The sequence below is a fragment of the Galeopterus variegatus genome, unplaced genomic scaffold (assembly GCF_000696425.1).
Source record: "Galeopterus variegatus unplaced genomic scaffold, G_variegatus-3.0.2 Scaffold3090, whole genome shotgun sequence".
NCBI classification, from domain to species: Eukaryota; Metazoa; Chordata; class Mammalia; order Dermoptera; family Cynocephalidae; genus Galeopterus; species Galeopterus variegatus.
This window is the reverse complement of record NW_007729201.1, coordinates 117,189-133,148: the sequence shown is the minus strand read 5'-3', so window position 1 is coordinate 133,148 and position 15,960 is coordinate 117,189. Positions and strand designations below refer to the sequence as shown.

At 32.3% G+C, this 15,960-nt stretch overlaps 1 protein-coding gene across 1 annotated transcript in view; it reads left to right on the top strand.

Annotated features, from left to right (window-relative positions):
* Positions 1-665: 665 nt before the first annotated feature.
* Positions 666-15,960, top strand: part of SCN7A (sodium channel, voltage-gated, type VII, alpha subunit) — a 66,365-nt gene continuing 51,070 nt past the window's right edge. The window contains exons 1-7 of the mRNA XM_008583951.1: positions 666-903; positions 3,389-3,507; positions 4,368-4,457; positions 5,582-5,710; positions 7,576-7,667; positions 13,262-13,468; positions 15,679-15,748. Of these exons, the coding sequence (XP_008582173.1) occupies positions 670-903; positions 3,389-3,507; positions 4,368-4,457; positions 5,582-5,710; positions 7,576-7,667; positions 13,262-13,468; positions 15,679-15,748 (941 nt within the window). The 5' untranslated portion in view covers positions 666-669. The remainder of the gene's footprint in view (positions 904-3,388; positions 3,508-4,367; positions 4,458-5,581; positions 5,711-7,575; positions 7,668-13,261; positions 13,469-15,678; positions 15,749-15,960) is intronic.

Here is a 15,960-nt window from a genome sequence, read left to right as displayed (position 1 = left end):
TGTTTTGGGAAAGGTACTTGGCAAATATTTATATGCATAGAGTAATTAAAACTGTTTTTGCCCATTCATTCATCAGAAAGATAGATATATCAGAGAAGGAAGACAGAACTTTAAGGGATATCAGAGTTAAAATTTGGGTTAAATTCTGACCTATACTAACAGTGAGTCTAGGAAAGTAATCAGAGTTATGAAAAGATACAGAAGCATGGGGCCCAAAGCCAATGATGATTAAGTTTAGGGAAAAAAAAATCTAAGTAGATTTTAACAATTAACTATTGTTAAACATAGCTCATAGTGAAATAATTGGACTTGGCCAGAAAAAAAAATAAAAAGATCTGTAGCAGCCTTAGAACTCTATTGTTAGAGTGGAGAAGTTGAAAGGCAGATTTCAGAAAGAGTGTTCAAGACATGAGTGAATAAAGCAGATTGAATTACTCATGAAATTACAAATTAAGTCTTAGATTAAGACTTAATAAAACTCAGAACAACCTAGATAAAACTCAGAACAACCTAGATCTCTACAAACTCAGGATTGTGTTCTTTAAATGCACATATTCAGTTTGCTGGTCTCTATTTTTCACATCCTAACTTTCTGTAAGTTTTTCTTCGCATACTGAGCTGTTATATAGAACTGAGGAAAATTAATTTCTTACAGGTGTAAAATCGGAAATGTCAACTTCCCCAGAACCTAAGGGCCTTGTCCCCTTCACCAGAGAGTCTTTTGAGCTTATAAAACAGCGTATTGCTAAAAAACACAATGAGGAACCTGACGAAGAAGATTTAAAGCCAAACATTGACTTGGAAGTTGGCAAAGAGCTTCCAATTATTTATGGAAAACTTTCTCGAGGAATGGTGTCAGAGCCCTTGGAAGATGTGGACCCATACTACTACAAGAAAAAAAATGTGAGAATTAATTGAAATTATTGTTACTACGTTTTTATTATTTTATTTCTAGTCATGCAAAAACTATAATTTGTCTAGACAGGACACAAGAAAAGAATGAAGAACAGGGCAAGAGCTAATTGGACTGCAGAAGATATTTCATTTTTTTTTCAAAACTATCTCTTACATGGTTGGGTAGTTTGTTTTGTGTTACTTTTCTTTTTAATATAGGTACTGATATGACTTATTGTAGATGACTTGCTTTACAGGAGCATGCTGATTGGCCATTTATGATTATCAATTTTAAAGGACCTGTAAAATGTCTAGAATATGCAGAATGATTTAAAATGTTCAACTTGATAAACTTACTCAAAAGTTAGAAAAGTAAATCCAACCTGTGTGATATTTATCATTTTTATTCATTTATACATTCATACATTCACACCTTATCTCCATAATGATGTGAGACATCCTAATGTAAGTAGAATCTCAGAACAAACACAGAATGCTAAATATGAGAGTAATTATGTTAGAAAAGTCAGAGATCTGTGTGGACCAATAAAGCTGAAAGAGTCTTCATTAAGAAAGAATTTGTTATAGCTTGAAGAATGCTTCAAATTTTAATAAGGTAAGGGGAAAACCTTCTATGAACAGGCAAGAGTGGAGATTGATTCTGGAACAGGGGAAAAACAGTGATGTTGTAACTGGAAACTAGCTGAGTTCCAAGTTGTGTCCTCATGTCAATTGCCTCTGCCTTCAGTTTTTGCTGTGATTACGCCATAATAATTGTTATGGCACAGTAACATTAGGGGCAGCTGTAATATAGCAGAGTTCTAAGTGCTCTGTAGTATATATAGACAGGGTAGGCAAAGCTAGGTTATTTATTGAAGACAAAAGCAAGGATTTTGAAAACTAAATCAAGGCCCAGCTTTACTCATGGTCCAGTTCCCATGAAACACCATGAAACAAACTGCAAGATAGCTTAGTATAAAAGTGCTGTTATCAAAGACACCATGTTATTTAAACATTTGAGTTGTATTCAGTAATTCTGTTACAGACGGCATAGAAATAAATAATTATAAAATTAATAAAACCATTTTACCACTTAAAAGTGGGAAAGCATTGTATATGGAATTATTCTTTCCTTCACAATGATATATAAATTGGTTGATTACACATACATAACATCTTGTGTGAAGTTTGAGATTGTTCTGGAAAATAGTGTGGAAAGTAAATTTAAATAATTCCATTTATTTTCTTTGGCTCTTTTTAATTCTTATTTTCTCTTTGTATTTTAAATGGAAATAATGAAAATAACTACAATACAGGCCAAAGTGTTCATAGACTGTATGTTGAAAATGTGTTTTATTAAAGAGAATTATTGCAGTTTTGTGTTTATATACAACCAATATTTATAAAATGTTGGTTAATAAATATTTGTATTAAGTAATATATTTTCTATATATATATATATATATATTCACACACACAAGTATAAATACCAGTAAATAGTCACCTCTGTATAATTATACAATTATACAAATATTTATATTTGTATATTATACACATATATTACATACATATATATATAAATATTAAAAATATCGTTTTAGAATGCTATAATATATTGTATCTCATTACATTATATACTCTGTATTCTATTATAAAGTGTACTATTTATATCATAATCTATAAAATAATTATATATAATATACTTATGCATACCCTACAATGAATAATTTTCCAAATAACTATATAAAGTGAGTGTATATATTTACTTTCACTGAATATATATACCTAAACAAATATAATAATATACACACTTATTCATATACATATATATCTATTCACACACATACATATGCATAAACACACATGTATACAGATATATGACTTGATTTTTGATTTCAGAATTTTTCTGTTAGAATTTTAATGCTTCCATATTCTAACATGTTATGTTTACATGATATAAATTTCTGGTTTACATATGCTTATATTAATGATTTCAAACAAGTTGGGTTTTCTTTCATAGGTAATTTTCAATGATTTCTCTAATATTTCAATGCACTGGATCTTTTTTACTTTTGCAATCCCACATTTGATTTGCTCTGAAATAACTTTTATTATTTTTACACTTATTACATTCTGAGATGTACCACCTCTGGTACTTTCAAATGCATCTGCATGAGCCACCAGGATATAGTGCTCTTCCTATTACACATTAATTCTGTGGGGAGACTTGAAGATGTGGTATGTGGCAAATAAATTCTTGGTTATAACACTAGCAAAACAAAACAAAACAAAAGTGGTATATAAGCAGATAGGACTAAAAATAAATGAAAATAGTTTAAAAATCTTTCCGTTTGGCTTAGTCAATAAGAAAAATCAAAACGAAGAAATGTGTAACTGTTAGAATCCAAGACTGTAATGATTATTGACAATATGTTTCATAATTGATTACATTGTAGTTCTGAGTTCTAATCTCACTTGATTATTTTTCTTACAGACTTTCATGGTATTAAATAACAACAGAACAATCTTCAGATTCAACGCCACCTCCATCTTGTGTACATTGTCTCCTTTCAGTCCTATTAGAGGAACAACTATCAAGGTTTTGGTACATCCATATCCTTTTCTATTGTCTTGTTGACTGTGCTTTATTTATTTTATTACGAATATTCATGAGATACAATGCTGATTGTCACCCCTCGTGGCGTGATGGGAGGGCCGGGTTCATACCGGCAGCACACCCACCACCAGAAATTGCTTTTGTACCCTGTGTCCCTAACCCAATTATACCCACCTCCAATCCCCTCCCCCTCCCCCATTCCCCCCCACTCCACTTCGTAGCCCAAGGAATGTTCTCTCCCTCTGCAAGACCAATGCACTACTGTGGTCTTTCTTTCCTTCCTTCTTTCTCTCTTAGCTCCCACATATGAGTGAGTACATGTGTGCTTTAAACTGTACTAACACAAAATGCAACTGCTCTATTCTTCACATATCACTGCAGTGTTTTTTTTCTTTTGAATTAATATCTCAAGTTAGATCACATTAAGTTAGATCACATTCAGATCTGAATTGTACTCCAATAAGTGTTCCATATTTGAAAATTCGTATAAAAAATATTTCTAATACATACAACAGTAGTAAATATTAACAAATATTAATCCACATTGTTCAATGAAATTAATGTTTTTCTTTTTTTTACAGGTTTTATTTTTTATTTTTATTTTTTTCCATTAAATTTTTATTTTGTCAATTTACAATGTATATGATTATTATGTCCCATCACCGACACCTCCCTCCCTCCTCCCTCTCTCCCCTCCCCCCCAAGAATGTCCTTTCCATTTGCTTGTTTGAAATTAATGTTTTTCAACATATAATGAAATATTTTATCTGAAGTGTATATATAAATATAAACATATTATAGAAACATACTTTTTCCAATGTTATTTATTATCCATTATTCCTTGACTGTTACCTACCTATTTTCGACTGTTAATTTTAATTAGTGTCCTGACTGATTGCATGTTTATGACAATGAATAATTTGCCAAAATGGGGACCAGCAGTAGAGTAAGTTATATAATTATATTGTACATAATATAATATATGATTATATTTTATTTTTAATATTTTAATGTAATATATTAATCACATAATATACCATATAATGTTGCACAACTTAATATTTATACTTTATATTGTATTTATGGTATACATTGTAATGTTTATACATAGACCGCAATGAATACATTTTGCAAGTGAAAACAAATATATGTCAGTTCATCAGTTTTGTGGTTTTTATGCCCTTTCATTGTTCTTAGTTAGATTTTAAATACCTCAATTTCCTAACATATTAGGTTAACATAATATAAATGTTTGAGTCTTTAGCTGTATTTCTATATCTTTGGTATCATACAAGTGGGATTTTATTTCAAAGTTAATTATTAATGATTAATATATTTTAGTCCCTCGGGGTTTTTTTTGCTATTGGAACCCATAGCTGATTTGCTTCTCAGATAATTTTTATTCCTTTATATTCATTAAGGAAGTTTTTATTTTGTCTTTCTTTCTGTTCTAGTTCTCTTCTCTTTTCTAACCGATGTGAGTAGTCCCACTTGCTTTAGACTACAGTGATGGAAAAGCCCGCTAAATTTTCTAGGGAAGAAGCCTTTCTTGAAGTTACTTCCTGAGCTTTAACTCTGTTCTTAAAACTAGTTGACTTTGGAAGATAACTATAATACTGATTCACCATAAAAATCCTTGTGTATGTATATAATAAAATTAGCTCTTACACACTCCCTAATTATTAAGTTAATTATTGTATAATTCCTATGTGGAGTAAATTTGATATTTGATGTTTTCATTATTTACCTGCATAATAGATAAAGACTATCACCTCTGAGCTAGGACTTACTGAAAAAAGTTGATAGTCAAATTTTATGGCTAATGCTATAAGACATAGCCCATGCTAGAAGCCCTATCTAAAACCCTATGCCAAGATTCAGAGACCACTTACATTTCTTATTGTTGCCTGTTTGGTTGGTGGCTAGTTGGTTTTAGCCTACCAAGCAGATCCAGTCTCAGCTTTCTGATGACTTATTCTCAAATACAAAATTATTATCTTAAACACAGTGTTTCAGAGTCGACAATGTATTATTCTCACCTTTAATATTGATATAAAAAATTTTCTGCAGGAATACTTTGCTTGGAATTTACACATTTGAAATACTTGTAAAACTCTTTGCAAGAGGCATCTGGTCAGGATCTTTTTCTTTCCTTGCTGATCCATGGAACTGGCTTGATTTCAGTGTAACTTTCTTTGAGTGAGTATTTCTTTAAATTGCAAACATCTTAATGTTTTGCTAAGTAAATGCTTTTCATAAAAAATAGCTGAGGTCTACAAATATTTCTGCCTGCAAATATTCTGATAGTAAAGAATAAGTCGTAGTCATAATGAATTCTCTCAGGCAGCTCTCTCTGAGCCATTCCTCACAATACATGATGAAAATGAGAGGAATGGATCTTTTCTGTTTTCTCTCTGGAGCAAGATTGAATTTGTGCATATAGTTACTTTTTTTCAGTGAGCAGAGAATTCCCTGAATACTTACAAAAAGCTCCTAACATATTTGATTCTCAGTCCTCAATCTACATTTCATTTAGCTACATTGCTTAAGACCAGAAAAGAATAAGGTATTTTAAACACACACACATACACACTCACATTATTTTACATACTAATGATTTCATGTCTATTTTTTTCAGTGCTTCTGTTTAGTGTATTGTATTCTATTTTAAAGCTATATAAATAATCACTGGCGTCAAACTCCTGTTAAACTAATTTTAAATGATATTCTATTTCGGGGCCGGCCCGGTGGCGCACTGCTACAGTGTGCCGCTTGGGAGTGTGGCGGCGCTCCCGCCAAGGGTTCGGATCCCACATACAGACCGGTTCCCGCTCACTGGCTGAGCGAGGTGCGGGCACAACACCGAGGCTTGCGATCCCGTTGCCGGTCCCGGTCCAGTACGGGCGCGACACTGAGGGTTGTGATCCGTTGCCAGACACGAAAAAAGACAAAAAGGAAAAAAAACTGGGTAATTTATAAAGAAACACGGGGGGCCGGCCCAGTGGCGCACTGCTACAATGTGCCGCTTGAGAGCGCGGCGGCGCTGCCGCCAAGGGTTCGGATCCCACATACAGACCGGTTCCCGCTCACTGGCTGAGCGAGGTGCGGGCACAACACCGAGGCTTGCGATCCCGTTGCCGGTCCCGGTCCAGTACGGGCGCGACACTGAGGGTTGTGATCCGTTGCCAGACACGAAAAAAGACAAAAAGGAAAAAAAAAAATGATATTCTATTTGTAGATTTTTGGTAAATTATTTTTTAAAATAACCTTATAAAGAGCATTAGCAGTGTCTGGCATGTTGTAATCAATCAAAAATAGTAGCTAACATCATTGTAATTATTATTATTACTACTTCTGCTGTTACTACCATTATGTCTGCTGTTGTTGCTGTTGCTGGTAACTAACACTTAGCTAACTTAGCTAACACTTAGAAAGTCCTTACTATGTGCCAGGTGCTTTTCTTCTATGCACTTTGCATATATTAACTCATTTAATTCCCACAAAAAGCCTCTGGATCAGGTAGTATTATTAACCCCACTTTACAATTGAGGACACTAAAGCAAGAAAGATTAAGTAATTTGTCCATGTCACACAGCTAGTTAATGGTAGAGCATGGATTGCAACAGTCTTTCTCCAGAGTCTGTATGCTTAACAACCTGCCTTCTACTATCATCACCATTCATATCGCTGTCATCATCACCATCATCATCGTCATCATCAATTTAAATACTTAAAATGAATCTCATTCTTAAAATATTAATTTTTATTTTAACTATATTTTCAGTAATTAGACAAAATAGTAATGAAGATAATATAGAAAATTTTATATGGAGTTAAGAGTCGAGATTTTGTGAACTCTCATAATTTAAGTTTGTAGATTAATATTTACATGGCCACCTAGCACTGTGCCATCCTTGTCTTCTAATCAATAATAAAACTATTTTCAAAACAGAATAATCTGAGAAAAGGAAATGTTTGGAAATACAGTTTTAAAAATAAGTTTCAAAAAGTGTAAAAAGCCAAAGATAAGTATGACTTCTAAATAACTCTAATTAATTTCACAGGCTTATAACAAGATATTCACCTCTAAACTACATGCTAAGGCTTCAAACTGCAAGAACTTTGAGAATTTTGAAAATTATTCCTTTAAACCAAGGTAAGAAATGTCTTTCCTTTTCCTCATTTTGTTTTATGTACTGCCTTGTATTCATTTCAACTCCTCTGTTATTGCTCAGACAAAATGTTAAATTGAACAATGTTTCCACTTTGAAACCAATGAGTTAATCTGATCTTTAAATTTACTTCTCACTTCAGGAAGGGTGAGGAAAAAAAATTACATTTGACTGCTATTTATTTGGTGTGGTTCAGTACTTACAATATCATAGTATAGAGACCAATCAAACATTTTTATTTTTAATTTTTAATTCATATGTTTTAAATATGAACTTATAAAATTGTCCTTAGACTTCTGAAAGAGACAGCAGTCTGGACAAACTCTAATGTGCCTTATTCTTTTCCTCATGTGTTGAGAAACTAGTGAAAATGAACAAAATAATACAAAATAAAATAAATTCCCCTTTGTTCTGAGTGCTTGGATAGGGTACAATCCATGTACCAAAATGTTCAAGGAAGTTCTGCTAAATAAGGTAGAGCTGTGAACCATATTGATGGAAGATGCTGAGGACTAATTTACAGATCCCATTCCAGGGGATATCCCAACAGAAGCCCACCAACACCTTCTAATTTATTGTTCTGAATGAATAAAAACAGTCAGATAGGAACAACTCCGCTCAGAGTGTTTTGGCTGCTGAGTCAGAAGTACTATTAAATAGTTGTATTAAGAAACTCAAGGGCAAATGTAATAATACCAAAAATAAGGTCTACAGGCAAATTTGGGGGACTGGAAGGCAATGAAGGCCAGACACATGCATATTATGCACTTGAAGTCCAGGAAACATTGAATTGTACACATCAAACCAGTGACTTGTAAGGTTTATGAGTTACATCTCAATAAAGGTGTTTAATAAAAATGGTCTGTGGCATGGCAGCTTTACCAAATCAAGTGAAGAAACCTCACAGTGAGAGTTACCCTGGTGGCAATTTCCACAGCTCTAGCTCCCTAGTGCTCCCTGAATAATACTAGAACATAAAATTTCATCACCTGCATCTTCATCTTAGGATCAGAGGTAAGGATTATAACAGAAGTCAGGTGAATTAAAGTTAATACAAGAGTATACTCACTAGAGCTGGGAGCACATAGGCTGGTAGGAACCTTTCACTCTTTTTTTAAGGGAGAATAAACAAGGTACATACTAGTTATATGGAGTGTATAAAAACATTTAGCAGTGCAGAAAGAGAAATACACTATTTAAGGGAAAGAAAGTAGTCCTTTTAAATGTGTGTGTGTGTGTGTGTGTGTGTGTGTGCGCGCGCGCATGCGCACGTACACTTAAGGAATAGAAGGAAGTGTAAGAAATCATCAGTTTTGATGTCCCAGTAGAAGGAATCCTAGACTCTCTCAAGCAGAAAATGAAAATGAGATTATAAAATAGGCCAATACAAATAACTTTAAGACAAAAATATGATAAAATTATAATACCCCAGGTGAATATTCAATCGTAATAGAAACAATAAAAATGGTATTTTTAGTGCATCCAACAAACACACTTGCATAAAGAAAGACTAAAGGAGTTCTGTACTAATGCAGTGTGTGAGGAGGGAGTTAAAGTATAATGCCCTCTAAATTGGGAAGGTACTTTGAGACTAAAGAAGGAAGCAAAGTCCATTCGGTAATCATATATTTATTAATCCTGTGACTAATAAACAAGAAAGCTGGACATAGTGAAGAATCAGATATCAACAGATGAGAGCTCTCCCTGCAGATAAGTCAATGTTTATACAGCCAAAGCCCCTGTTACTAAGAATAACTTAAATGGAAACATCTTAAGAAAAATAAGGTAGTAACATCATTCACCAGGTAATTTGTGATCTTTGTGGCAAAAGGTCTTGTGATTTTAGTGCTTAGACCACTGACACCACCTACCGTAATGAATCATTCACTCCCTGAAACCTGTTTCTTTTACAGCTTGCCCAAATGTTAAGGTGTAACTAGTCAGTGAGGTTACTCGGGAGGAAACATGGCAGATGGGGCACAAAATGGCATTGGTTTTGTTCACCTTCTAATGAGCAGTAGAGACAAAAGTGGGAAGAATTAATGAAGGATAGAAAACTAAATTTCATCTTATAAATAATTGGTGATCCTGAAAAAGAGATCAGAATAAATGTAAAAGACAAATTATTCAAAAATACACTAGAATTTTTAAAAAATTTCTTAACTAATGAAAGCCAGCAAATGGAAAGGGGTCATCTTACACTGGACAAAAAATAACTAAAAAAATCTAAGGTACGGGGCCCGCCCGGTGGCGCAGTGCGCCACTTGGGAAGCGCGGCGGCGCTCCCGCCCAAGGGTTCGGATCCCACATGCAGACCGGTTCCCGCTCACTGGCTGAGCGAGGGGCGGGAGCAGCACCGAGGGTTGCGATCCCGTGGCCGGTCCCAGTCCGGTACGGGCACGACACTGAGGGTTGCGATCCGTTGCCGGTCACGAAAAAAGACAAAAAGGAAAAAATAAAAATCTAAGGTACACCTAGACATATTATTAAATTTTATAAATTTAAAGTATTAAAGAAGTATTGTAAATACATTATAAGCAAAAAAGCAGAGAAATAGATACTATGGAAAGATTATCATCAGACCTCCTGATAATATTAAACGTGAGTAGGTAACAAAGTTTCAGAGCTTGGGGAGAGTGTAGACAGAGAGGATGTGGCACTAGAATTCTATACCTGTCATTCGTACGTAAAGTCAACAGAAATATATTCTCAGCCATGCAAGACTCTGAAATTTTATTATATGTGTATCTTTCCTGAATATCTACTAAAAAGAGTATGAAAATAAAATATTGAACAATGATAACATTTAGTTCCCAAAGTAATCACAATGATCTCTGAAACCATTTCAACAGAAAATGATTACAAATTACTGTTGTTTACTTGGCTGCAAAACAGAATGCAAATATTATTAGTCAAAAGTTACCACAAGAACATCTGTGGGTCATTCTTGAGCTAAAGATATATTTTGGTTTTGTTTTAGAAAACTTTAAAATAAATGCCAACTTATAAAAATCTGGTGATTTTGCATTAAAATCTAAATTAACTTGGATGAATTGTCAGCATAGATCCACCTGCATACATGAATAGCAACAACCTGCCGTAGTGGAGCAGCTGCACCTTTAAGTCAAGCACAGTCATCCAATTCCCTCTACTCTCTACTTGCACGAACTTATGCTTCCTGACGAGCCCTTCTAAGGACTTGAATGTTACCCTTCTCATAAATCATGAATGATAATATATAATGCAAAATACTTCGTAATTCAATAATTATAACTACAATAATTATAACATCAAAAGACCTAAATTATATTAACAAAAAAGTAAGAAGTGGAAATACAGAAATGTGAGAAAGTAAATATGATTATTTCCTTTTATGTTGGGACTAGAGTAAATTAGTCTTATTTTTGATATAGAGATTTACATGTTGGTTCAAAATAAGAACTTAAACTTGATATAAGCTCTCAAAACAGATATATTTCATCTAAATTACTAGAGGAAAAACAGGAAAAAACTGAAGTTTATTTTAAAAGGATAGGAAATGCAGTAAATCATAAGGAGAATATAGAAATCAAGAAACATAATGGTAAAGCTATCTCCAAAAGTAAAGCTAATTTATGAAAATAAATTCAATGGGTTAAATTTTTTCTGTCAAGAGGTAGAGACTTTAACATTAAATCAGAAATAAAATTAAACTCTTCAAGCGACATACCTAAATTAAACAAAATGAAAGTTTAAAAGTAAAAAGGGGAAATTTCTACCAGAAAATCAAAATCAAAATTGGCATATGGCGCAGGCCTTTCTAACAATAAACTGCATGGAAAATAATAATAAAAAATTTTAATAAATTTAATTCTGTACAAATTTGATAGTGAATTTTTTTACCTTCAAATAAAATTTCACCTGCTAAAATTAAAGCTCCACAAGAAACTGGGAATACAATAGAGATATATAAGTACACAAACATATACATTCTTATTTAAGACTTGCTCTTAAAAATAATTTTAACAAAACAATATAAAACAGTTTTTCAATGTAAAGATATACAGAGGATTTGTGACTGCTACCAAATAAGAAGTACACAGTGCAGGTATACATACTGTTAAAGTTTGTAATGGTAACCACAAAAAAATACATTAATCATATTTCTCTTCTAATAAATACATTGACAGCAACATTTTTTTTTGTTTTTTTGTTTGTTTGTTTTTTGAATGTTCCAGTTTTTGTGAGGGCTTTAGGGCTTATTATATACTTAGTCTGGTTTATACGTTGATTTAATGTCTCTTAAAAACATTTTTGAACATGTGTATCAACACTTTAACGTAGTCATTTTGATAAAAAATTCCATTTCTAATATAATATACTTGAAAAGATGTGCTTATAGTAAAAATGGTATAATTGTAAGTGGCAAAAGTAGGCTATAAATATATATTTCAGTTCATATGTTAATAGTAAATAAAATTGAATATTTTAAATTAAAAATTAAATTTAAATATTCAACTTAATTTAAATTTAAATTTAAAATTGAATATTCAGTATGTATGTTAAATATATATAATTAAAATTGTATAATTAATACAAATTATCACATTTCTTTAGTCACATGACTTTATTTCAACCCTATCCCATTTCACTCAAGAAATCTAATCATCTGAGATCATTAAAAATAAGAGATTTTCAATTTTCACAATAATATATAAAATAGGTATTATTATCCCAATTTTAAAGGTAATAGAACTGAGGCACAGAAATGTTGACAACTTGTTCAACATCACAGAGCTAGTGGACTCTCATTCCTTGAGCTGAGCAGTTGTTAGTAACCTAAATACACACAGATCAACAAATTAGAAGAGAGAATAAGAGAAAGAAAAAAGGAGAGAAGAGAGGAAGGAAATTAATTTATTCATCGAAATGATAGTAGTTTCAACTCTGAGATACAATTACATTATTTTTGGTTTTTGTTTCTTTTTTATTTCTTTATTTTCAGAATTTGCCATGTAGTATTTAATAATTAGAAAAATAAAAGTCCTTAAATAAAGCCAGCTTTAAGTTTGAATTTTTGATTAGTAAGTTTTCTAATATAAATACAGTTTACATACATCACAGTTGTGTTGTTCACATTTCAATCATTAAAATTTTTTACAAGTTTTATTTAATCAGCTCCCCAAGTGGAATTCTTATACGTTAATTAAAGTTTAGTATGTAATACTGCTATTTCAAACTTTTTCTTGTATCAACAATTCTAACTCATTTTGATTTATAACTTTACACCTTTACTTAAGTTCATAAACACTGTTCATAAACACCATCAGTAACCAAGAGAGAAAGGTTGTTATTCTTTATGTAGTAAAGAGAAACAAACAACTAATTTTCAGTACTGTGTCTGAATTATTTTGTCAGGTGTCATAAATTAGCAATAATAAAGAAACCTCAATAAATAATAAAGAAACCTCAAAGAATTAGATTGTAAGACACAAAGCTGCTGATTTCAATGGAGTACGCATTTGCTACGGGAGAGGTTTGCTAATGCTTTTTTACTAGGATATTTTCTTCTGTCAAAAACAAACCTTTTTCTTTTCAGGTCTGAAGTCTCTTGTAGGGGTCCTGATCCATTGCTTGAAGAAACTTACTGGTGTCATTATCCTAACTCTGGTTTTTCTGAGTGTATTTTCTGCAACTGGAATGGGGCTCTTCATGGGAAACCTGAAGCACAAATGTTTGAGATGGCCCCAAGAAAATGAAAATGAAACTCTGCACAACAGAACTGGAAACCCATATTATATTCGAGGTAAAAATCACTTGCCATCTATATCAAGCATTAAGATTTTTCTCAATAGCAGAGCAGTCTTCACAGAAATGTTGAAGAGCAACTATGTAAATAATATAACTATTATAGAACAAATTATGTAAATGCTATAACTATGCTCAAGTACTAATTTGGGTCAGTTTCATTTATCAAGATAGCGAAGTTCCCAATCTACAGAGAGTTAAATCAGGGAAACCTAAATTTTGCAGATTTTATTTTTAAAAAAATACAAAATTTGAAATTTCATCAGAAAGACCTTAAAGTAGGATCCTCATATTATTACTTTTCTTCAATAGTACTTTATTTAAAGTATAAACGTTAAGTTAACTAATAAAAATTTAGAGATGAACTTAAAAGTAAAACAATGGTCTATGTTATAGAAACTCGTACTATTATTGGATTTCAATTACTGCTGCTCATTTTAAATGCTTTGAGTTATACCTTGTTAAATAATAAAAATATTTCAATAAAATAATAATGTAGAATAAGCATTGCTTAGCTCTTATACATAAGTAGTTTACGTGCCTTATCCAATAGCTTCACCATAATCCTTTAGAAGAGGCATTAGTAACTTCTACCCTGTTACAAACAAAGAAATGGAAGTTCAGAGAAATTAAGTGAATGTTCTAGGGTACTATAACTACTAGGCAATAAACTGGGATTCTAACCAAGCTCAGTCTGGCTTTAAAACCCATTCTCTTTCACAGGGCCATATTCTCTTACTGGATTTTTCTCTCACATTAAAATTATCTGGTCCTTTCTGACAGTATTAAGAAAAAATAAAAGCATATTTTTCAACTATCAAAAATAAAGTATTGATTAATTATCTGCAGTCATTCTATATTAATTTTATGTTTTGTATTTAATAAGTTTAAAAACAAATCAAGACATTTTACTTTTTGGTTTATTACATAATATGATTATGATGCAGATAATACAGAATTATTAGTAAATGAGTATGTGAAATGTTTTCTTATATGTATATGTCGTGCTTCTAAACTTAGTGGTGAGGACTAGAGGAGATAGATGTTAAATCTTAGGTTCCAATTAAATATGCTTTGGTTTCTTTGATGTTGTTTAGCAAAAATATGCTAATTGCTTGAAAAATAAACAAATTTGTTACTTCACTGTTTATTAGGAAGAAAGACCAGGTCTTTTTCATCTTTGTTTAATGTATGATATACTATCAAGAAATCGCTTTTAAAGATTACCACTTGAAAATTTGTTCAGTTCTAGTTATTCCGTTTCCTCAAATAACATGTTAGGAATTGCTAAAAATATTATGTTTGTAAAACATTTTTTAACCTAATTGCCAGGTTATAATTATTGCATGTTGAGGAATACTTGGGACCACCCAGTGCTAGGTTTGTCAAATTTTATTTGGTTTTTGACTGCCATTCAAAAAAGTTTGACCAATGGTACATAACTATTTATGACTTAAAAATTCTTCTAAACTTATTTTAGGTGACCAAGCGAAATTAGTTAAGAATGGAGCAATTCACTCATAGATAATGGGTTTGGTCTCTGTGACTTGAATTCAGAACCTAAAAAATCCTAATAAGCATGTATATATCCAACCCTGGCACCTGATGTCTACAAGTACCCAATTTACATTTTGATTATATTTGGGTTGACAGCATATTAGGATATCTGGATAAATTTTATGGGGCTATGTCTTAGATTAGCTTGGGTTGTGATTAAAATTAGGTGACATTAGAGCAAGTAAAACTGTCACTGGATGCTCAATGTAGAAGAATCAGCTTCGAGGTGAAAAGAGAATGCACATTAAACCCAAAGACAGAGGAATCTGGCTCTCTGCTTAGAAGATCATCAATGAATAAACCATGGGGAAAAAAAAGTCCTCAGCTTTCAAACAATGTAGTCTTGGTAATTTTCTCTTCAGAGATCTGGCATATCTGACTGGTTTTATTCATTTTCCTGAACTTTAATTTTGAAAGGGATTTTCCTCTTTCTATGCTAAGCTGGATAGTATTCAAGGCAGTGAAACAGCTGGATTCCCAAAGGCGTTTTGGCTTGCCCATCAGATGCTAGGTTTAAAAAAAGGCCAGGGTATTTACTCCTATCCTCTCAGCTGCAGAGAGGGTTGTTCATCTACTGTGAAGATCTGAACAGACTTCAGATACTCTAAAACAGGATTCCATATAGAATATCATTTCTTGCCAATTTTTCAGAAACAGAAAGTTTTTACTATTTGGAAAGAGAAAGAGATGCTCTCCTTTGTGGCAATAGAACAGATGCTAGGTAAGTGATATTAATGTTTTCTTGTATCAAGTCAGTATCACACATCAATTGTACTTATTGAACAATTATTGCTTTTACTGCTGGTTCCCATTTGCTTACATTATTTCATTTTATCATCAAAACCATGCTGAGAAATTATCTTTTAATTTTGAGCTGCTATAACAAAATACTGTAGACTGGGTGGTTTATAAACTACAGAAATTTATTTTCCA